Source organism: Hippoglossus stenolepis, chromosome 16 (assembly GCF_022539355.2).
Source record: "Hippoglossus stenolepis isolate QCI-W04-F060 chromosome 16, HSTE1.2, whole genome shotgun sequence".
NCBI lineage: Eukaryota > Metazoa > Chordata > Actinopteri > Pleuronectiformes > Pleuronectidae > Hippoglossus > Hippoglossus stenolepis.
In genome coordinates, this window is record NC_061498.1 from 19,924,566 (window position 1) to 19,933,510 (window position 8,945).

Here is an 8,945-nt window from a genome sequence, read left to right on the forward strand (position 1 = left end):
GCAGCCTCCTCAAGCACCTCAGCTGCAGCCGCAAGTGTCCGTGTGCAATCACACAGTCGGGGGCAAATCCTTGTAGCTTGTACCTGGTTTGCGTTGGGCAAATGCAGCTGGAAGTGGTTAATCAGTATGATTCAGTATTGTTGTTAGTAGATGAACTTGCATATATTACATTATTCAAGATGCTTAAATTTAACTTAGCATAGTGCAACTTCATAGTAGTTGTCGCTAGTAAACTGTTGATTATTTGTGGCATAAATGTCGTCATCCACTCATGTCTGCAAGGGTACACATGGACCCCCATGCAGAGCCAAAATTTGTGACCACACTGACCGAAAGGTACACGCTCCAGGTACAATATGTTTTGTTCTTCAATGCTTTCCAGTCGAGCCTGTGGAACGCTCTTGGTTTGGTAGCAAAGAAGCCGTTGTAAATCTCTTGGAAAGATGGCTGCATGCTCGCACTGCACAGGACTGGAATTTCCAGCCGACATACACGGCTCAATCAGAGACGATATTCAGAAGTTAGCAAGCGAGTCACAGAGAATCCAGTTTGTAGTAGTTGTCAGGCACTGCGCCCTCATTTGTTTTGGGGGCGTGGCTGTGATGAGATGGGAGGGGTGAGATGTGCCGGTTGCATTTTTTTTCAAAGTGTAGCCTACTCTTGCTGGCTTTTCCAGCATTCCAAATCCGTGCTTTAAAACATGCTCAAGTTTAGTTCACTTAACACAATTGAGCAGTTTTCAGACATGAAGTCCAGAGAATGTCCGCAGAATTGGGTCTAGACTTTCTACGGAGTTTGTCTTTCACATATGAACAATTATAGAGCTTTTTTCCTATCTTTATTCAAGAGCGTGGTCTTTCAGTTTGAGAGCATGACTTGTTGAATTTATGTTCAGATTTTGTATAACTTTTCATCAAAACCCTGCTCTTGCACTCAAATAGCCCCTGTTTGCAGTAAATTTGCTCTGCTTCTGCTCAAACTGTGTGCTTGCACTCAGATATATTGTTGCTCGCACGGATTTCCGGTGCTCCAGCTTCGTCTGCTCTTGGATTTTTGCAGTCGCGTTCGCTTTACTTCAGAGCGTCCCGTGCGGGCGGTTACTCTTTAACCGGGTTCATCCACTCCCGCCCTCCACGGCTTTATTATATCGACCATCTACCACACAGAGTAGCAAAAAACAAAACGGTGTAGCTATTATTATAAAATAAAAAGTATGTGCGCTGGTATATACAATAACTGTCTATTTATTCCAAAAGTCAAGGAAAAAAGCAAGGGGAAGTCCATATAATAAAGCCGTGGATGAACCCGGTTAAAGAGTAACCGCCCGCACGGGGCGCTCTAAAGTAAAGTGAACGCGCCCGCAACAAGGCAGGGATCCTTTCATTCATTTTCATACATTCAACAAGTCATTCTCTCAAACTGAAAGGCGTGGTCTTTCAGTTTGAGATAAAGAGCTCCATGAGGAATGCAGTGGGAGATTCTCAACGCATATGCATTCACAACAACACAAAATTCTCTCGGAGGATTCAGGTGAGGGGTGGTGCAGGATGTCGGACGCAGGACATAAAGACACCTGCCTCAAGATTTTTTCACCTAAAGCTCTCTTGATGTCTTTGTCTGTTTTTTTTTTGTTGTTTTCACTTTTGTGTCTGTCATGTGTTACAAACATCAGCACACCCACTTGCTTGCAGTGAATTCTCCGGAGGATCTTCTGCTGTCTTTTCACATTGTCTCCTTTTGGACATTCTGCAGAGTTTTTACTAGGGGCTGGGGGGAGAAAGTGCAGAAAGTTCGGAGGCTCTCACTTGGACATTTGCATTCTCACTTTTCCTGTAACATTCATCTCTGGAGAATGTCTGGAGGTTCTCCAGAGTTCAGGGCATGCCGATGGCAGCTTTAGTTGTTGTAATCATTTCATCACCATTTCTGCACTTTCCTTTTTGGTTCAGCAGAGGCTCCCTCAGCAGACGTCAAGCTGGCGACCGTAGCAGCCAAGAAAGGCAAGAAGGCCGAGGAGGAGGAGCAGCCTGCCGCACCTGCAGCAGCCGCACCAGCACCACCACCACCAGCAGCAGCAGCAGCAGCAGCAGCAGCAGCACCACCAGCAGCAGCAGCAGCAGCTCCGGCCGTGGCAGAAGCAGCAGCAGCAGCAGCAGCTGAGGAGGAAGAGGAGGAGGAGTATGTGGTGGAGAAAGTTTTGGACCGCCGGGTAATGAAGGGCAGAGTGGAGTTTCTGTTGAAATGGAAGGGATTCTCAGAGTGAGTACGAGTCTGTCTTAACTAATAACTTTCACTTTAACTCATTAGGATATGATTTCTGTACTGGTTGGATGTTTTGGTCCCAGGTGGAAGTCTTGTAATTTTTATTTTCAGTTTTAGATGTAATGCGTTTACAATAATATTTCTAATATCGAGTTTTGCTTTAACAGTTAAGCATTTAGAAATTTACAATTTTGAGTGAGGTTTTATCAAAGCAGCTACAATTTTTGTGTGTGCCTTTTTCCAGCGAGGACAATACCTGGGAGCCACAGGACAACTTGGACTGTCCTGACCTTATCGCAGAGTACATGCAGAAACACAAAGAGAAGGAAGAGAAAAAGAAAGAAACCAAGAGGAAAGCTCCCAACGAGGCCACAGGAGACACAGCAGAACGAGGGAGTAAGAAGAAGAAGGAGGAGGTAAATGACAGAGAGGTTGCCTCAAACTATCTCAGCAGCCAGCCAGATTACAAAAACGTTATTTTTTTTAACTTAGCAGCGCACAGGGGGCTTTAATGCTCATTCTAGGAGCATAGTCTCCTGCCTGTCTGTTTTTGTCTTCTTGAGTCATCCTTGTTTTCTTTTACTTCCTGTCTCCAGGGGGAGAAAGCCAGAGGTTTTGGTAGAGGTCTGCAGCCAGAGAGGATTATTGGAGCAACAGACTCGAGTGGAGAACTGATGTTCCTCATGAAGTGGTGGGTCTTCACTGTCAGTTTAAAAGGATCCAGTGAGAATCCATAAGGCTAATTTCATTTCAGTATGCACAGTATGTTTTACAAACAATGCGAATTGAATGTAATTTAGACCTCTGTCTGGTCTGAGTTATCAGGAAATGAGATACCCCCATCCTTGCATACGAAGTACTGAGGCTGATCATGTTATTAGAACTGCAGAATCAAATGCAGGTTAAAGGTCATCTTAACTAATAAGTGTACAATAATTTTTGTTTTCACACTAAAAAACAGAGGTTGCAAACCTGTCGATCAATACCAACTGTTCGATCTTGAAAGCCTTCACTGTCGATCTCCGTAACGCTCTGGACACACTGGCTGTGGTTGTCTGTTGCTCACACGGGCAGCGTGTCTACTAGAGCTGCTGGTATATTTCCTTCATTATAAGTCGAATTATGTACTAAACTAAATGCCAGGACTCTACAGTATGAATACGTGCATCTTCATTTCTTGCGATAACAATCAAAGCCCTGTTAGAACAAATGAATAGATTCAGAAAGTGAAACGCTGGAGTGCTTTTCTTTGAAAGGGGTTGGGGAAGTGTTGGGAATACATATGTTTGTGACATAGACAGATAAACATTGTGTTTCACATAGGGCTGGGTGATGTGGCTGATGTGTCTTTTTCATCTCTCCAGGGTAAAACCAGATTGGCATAGGTAAAATGAAGTCCCTCAGTCCCATGATTGGTCTTTAGGGGCAATCTATAAATGACAACAAAAGGGTGAACCACAAAAGAAAAGGGGTTGTGGGTGCTCTTAAATCAAAGAAATACATATAGTTAAAAGAACACTCCCAACTTATAGTTTCAAAACGGTCTCATCAGCCTGTCTCTGCACAAAACAAACAAAAATTGAACCTCACCCTGAACTTGTAATAAGAGATAAACAATGCAGACCTGGACAGTGTGTACACAATGCAGCTGTGCAATATTTCTGTAAGTGGCAGGAGATTTGTCCTCCTGTGGACTACAGGAGAGAATGCTGTCGTTCGTTCCTGAACTGGGCTCAGTGGCCTCTCTCTCAAACAAGTTAATACTCTACTGTTTGGTAATAAGCATAATGTCTGCTCATAGTGTTAAAGTGGTAAGAGTGTTGTCGGTGGTTGTTGATGTTCTGGACTAAATTATCTACTTTTGGTTTGTTTTTGTCTTTCGGATTTTATGTCCATGAGGAAGGGTAGAATATTAGAAACACCATGACAACACCACTGTATGTCATCAGTGGTCAAAAATATACATTGAATATAATATTAGGAAAACATGGGATATGCGATAACGTTGTTGAATGTTGCGATGACTATATGACCCATGTAGTTTAAAGTTAACATGTTATGATCTTGGTCTTTACAATAATCCAAATAATATACAGCCTAATGCTATAAAATGAAGCCTACATAAAAACAAACAAACAAGGAAACACTTAACAAATGAACTACAATTTTATTGAGTATGGAAATAATGAACCATACTCATTTATAGTTAACCCTAAATTACATTGTAAGTCTGGCATTTCATGGTTATTAAGCTCAGACCCAGGATTAGCCTGCACACTACTGGTAGCCTCACAAACTAATTAAACCCTCTGCTTTTGCAAACCCATTTTTTTACTACAGAAGTCTGGTGCCATTGGCTAAGATAGGGCGACTTGCAGTATCCAAACAAAACTATTGCGGTCGTTACAACACTAATTCCTGCATTTATTTATTCCTACTTATTTTCCTCTGATAGGCCAAATATATTGACATGCAAAGCGTGCATGCATGTCTCATGGAACACTATTTTTCGCAGTTCAAACAGTCTTGTGCAATACATATATTAATATCGCGATGACGGTAAATTTTATATATATATATATATATATATATATATATATTATGCAGGTTGTAGTATCCCTGTTCACTTGGAATGTGGGAAAGTATATAAAAAATAAAGGACAGGTCTAAAAATTCACAACATGTCATAGCTTTTTGATGAAAGTTTCTGTCACTACACTCACTCTCTGACATGTTTCTTTCTCTCCTCTGCCTTTTATATTTTTTCTTTCAAATTAAAAATACAGGAAGAATTCAGATGAGGCGGACCTCGTCCCAGCCAAGGAGGCCAATGTCAAATGTCCCCAGGTGGTCATCTCTTTCTATGAGGAACGCCTCACCTGGCACTCTTACCCCACGGAGGAGGAGGAGAAGAAAGAGGAGGAGAAAAAAGACTAGATGAGTAGAGGATGAGGAGGCGGAGTTGTAGGGCAGAAAATCAACTTCAACTACATGCTGGTGAACTGTTGTGCAAGTTAGAAGACTCCTGCAGCCACTTTGGCAGAGAAAGTGATTAAAAAAATAAAAAATCCCAAATCATTGGGATTGAACTGCCAATGTAGCTGAGAGAGAGAAGAAGTGTGTTTTCCTGCCCTGGAAGGAGACAGCCCTGCTTTCCTCAAAAGATGCTCCCACTTGTGTGTCAACTGAACATGTAAGAAACACTTAAAAGAGGTATGTTGACACTTAAGTTCCTCTCCTTTGCTTTACTTCCCTCACCAAGAACATGTCACTTAATGGGAGTCGGTGCCTTTGTTCTGCTAGTATTTTTCATTGTCGTCACAAACTATTAAACTGAATCCTGTGAAATTATTAAAGTGTTTGTCTCCTACATTTAGTGACAAGTGCTTGGTGTTGGAAATAACAGGGATACAGAACAGGCTGTCAATTTACCTCTTTAATACATGCATTCATGTGAGAAGCAAGCAGAGTGTTTGGCTGTTGCTGGCAAGTTTGTCACTCCCCCCAGTCACCGGTTCTCTTTTAGACGTCCTGTATTAGATAAGAGGGTGAAAGTGGATTGTGGTGGTTTGGTGAGAACAAACTTTCCTCCCTGTTTTGACAGAATACACCGGAGGGAACTTCTTTTGAATGGGAAAGAAGTGAGGTATTGAGGAGTGAAAGAATGGACAGAAACCTTTTCTCACACTATCTGTTCTCTTTGTGCCACCTGCATTCTCATTATCCCGGTTCTACATTTGAAACTCCACACATCAAAGGACTGTAAATTTCAGACTAGCTAGATACAATCGTTACGTGAACAGACCAGTTGTTGGCTTTAGCCTTTGCGTGTCCTACCAGCCAATTGTGCAGCCAACCAGCCAGTGTTCAGATGTCCTGCATTTTTTGTGCTTAACTTTTTCTTCTTTTTTTTTTTTTAAATACCTGACAGCTTTTTTCGTCATTGTAGCCATGGACAAAGCTCCAGCTTGTACTTTGCTTCGTGTTAGTTTTATTTTTTAATTTTTGAAAATTAAAACTGTTTTTTTAAAAAAGTATTTTATCAAACCTGAGCTTAGTTTTTTGTGCTCATTTTATGGAGGTTCATTGGCAAACATTTTTTGTGAATGTAAATCTGTTGATCTGTTACAATATACAGAGTGGGTTTAATGTAAGTGCACAGACTTCAGTTCATTTCCTGGTAGCTGTGGCAGGTTTGATCCAAAAACTTCTAAAGTTGGTTGGTGAGCTGTCAGGTGGCTGGTGTGTGTGTGTGTACACACTGAACTGCTTCAGACCGATCAGCAGCTGGCTGGTTGTCATTTCCACTGAGTGATGGGTACACTGTTTGACCTCAATTGAAGACTTGCATGGGGCAGATTCTCATAGCAGTGTAGAATTGGCTCAGACTGGTAGCAGTCCAAGGCTTTTGTCGAACCAACACCTCCAGCCTGAAGAAGCTGAGATCCCCTTTGACCTAAAGATTAGAGGGGAGATGAGTCGAGGACCAACTCATGATCCTTCAGATAGAAACACATCATGCAGAATGACACTGTGCCAGGCTGTCAATACTGTATCTTTTTAAAAGCACCCAAAAAAGATCTAAAACCTATCGCCCAGACGGTCTGACCAATATTAGCCTATGGCAAATATATAAGTTTTCGACAGAAATACCAAAGATGTTTGCAAACTGTAATCTTAGCATTTGTCCACCTGACAAATTGTTTTATTTTAACTGTATGGGACAGAATATGGTATATGACTAAATTGTCCTCAGTACATTCCTTTGTCACAAAACAAATGAGTATTGATGCATTTGTAATCATTGAATTAAAAAAACTCCAATATGTCAATGTCTGTATTGGCTTCAGCAATCCTGCTTAATATTAATAATTGTTATGTTGGAGTGTCTGTTTTTGGTACAAGGCCGAACAGGCGATCAATCTTTTTTTGACGCCTTCTGTACCTGTATTAACAGTGCAGGGTGGGGCTGTTGTGTTGTTCACCAGTGATGAATTCAGCTGTCACTATTAGTCATAGGCTCTAGTTGTTTTATAGATCTACGGTCAGCCTCTTGTTTGGCTGATGAGAAGGTGAGAGTTGCCTGTTTGGCTGGTTAGGTGGAGGTTCCCTGATGAGGTCAATGTTCTATCACTCAGTGGATATGCACTCAATAACAAATACAACTGTTCTCCTGCCCATGGAGGATAAAATAAAAAATTATGAAAAATCTTCATTTCCAGAACCTTGTTTATAATCTTTTCACACATGTATTTTCTAGGCTGTATTATTTAGCTTGCACTTGCCGGGCGACACTCAAGACATAATGACTCTGCAAATTTTCAGTAGCTCCTGGTTCCTCTTGCTCGCAGATCGTACTATGTTCCACACTCCCTTTCATATTTGCAAATAGGGTAATAGGATAGAGCTTTTGAATTCTGCATGATCAATATAATCACTTCATATTGAATGTAGCCCGGCTGTGCTTATTTCCAGGTATACTCTATTAAAGCTAATATTGTAGCTCACTCTGTTAGCGGACCTAGGTTAGCAAGTTCAAATCTCCTTTCCCATAATAGTTTACTATGGGTGGCCTTTCCTGCTTTGAGTTATCTTGAAGAGAGAATTTAATTCTGAAAAATATATTTCCATAATTATATTTTTCTATTCCCAGTGGATGTTACCTCTCTGCTTCACCTCACACTGCGTCACATCACGATCCTAGACAGAGCAGCTATTTTTAAATAAAATTACCCTTTTTCCCACAGAATTTGGTAATTTTTAATGAACCCTAACCACGTGTGACATGTTGAAGAAGGTATGTAATGACCTAAAGCAGTAAGTTGCATAAAAGACGGTACAAGTGACCACAGGTTGTGTAAGCATAATCAAATTCCTACTGCATTTCACAAAACTACTCGCTATACATTTAACTGGTACCACATTCTGAACCAAAAACGTTTTTTAATCTTGTCATAATAACGAGATCTCTGACTCGTGTGCAGCCCAATTACAGTACAGCGCTATTTTCAGAGTGCTCGCTCGAGCTGTCATGCTACCGCTAGCTCGCACTATGGTCCACCGTCCACGCAGCAGTTGTGGCATGCAATGCAGTTCTTTACCTCACGCGAGAACTTATCTGTCACTCTTCAGTCTGTACACCTGTCACTGTGAATCTGTTGCGTGTGCAGTGCTCCCCTTGCTACCACCAACTTCTTCCTAAATCATTCTGTGAGACACTGCAACATCCATTTGTCTTTTCATCTGGGTCCAAATTACAGGTCTAAATGTCAATCTGAAAATTTGTATTCTTTTAGCCAGTGTTTGTTTAGCTGTAGAAACGTTGGTTGTTACAGGCTCTTGTCTTCACTGTGTGCACCAGTCTTATGACTAAAATATCCTGCAGTCAGACTCCCCCTTGACAGGAAGGGATTGAATTAGCTGTATCTGGGTCCGCTACTTAGCTTTTCTATCTTGTCTCTGAAACTTTTCTCAGTGTTTAGCAGATTAGCTTGTGTTATCTTGTTGCTTGTATATTGGTTTCACGTGGATTGTCACTGTCAGGCTGATCTTACTTTGTCTGTTTTGGACAATAAAGTTTTTTTGTTTTCATAATAATTTGTACTGTGGTGTCTCAAATGCTTCCGGTCAAATGGCATACAGTAAGAAAGACAGCCACCACATCTCTCTTTACATTTAGGAGC

At 41.3% G+C, this 8,945-nt stretch overlaps 1 protein-coding gene across 1 annotated transcript; it reads left to right on the plus strand.

Moving 5' to 3' along the window:
- The first annotated feature begins 255 nt into the window (after positions 1-255).
- cbx1a (chromobox homolog 1a (HP1 beta homolog Drosophila)) lies at positions 256-8,856 on the plus strand. The gene is made up of 5 exons (XM_047343885.1): positions 256-349; positions 1,950-2,259; positions 2,507-2,678; positions 2,859-2,953; positions 5,049-8,856. The coding sequence occupies exons 1-5, from the start codon at positions 256-258 to the stop codon at positions 5,197-5,199; spliced, it is 822 nt and encodes a 273-aa protein (XP_047199841.1). The 3' UTR covers positions 5,200-8,856.
- The last annotated feature ends 89 nt before the right edge of the window (positions 8,857-8,945 follow it).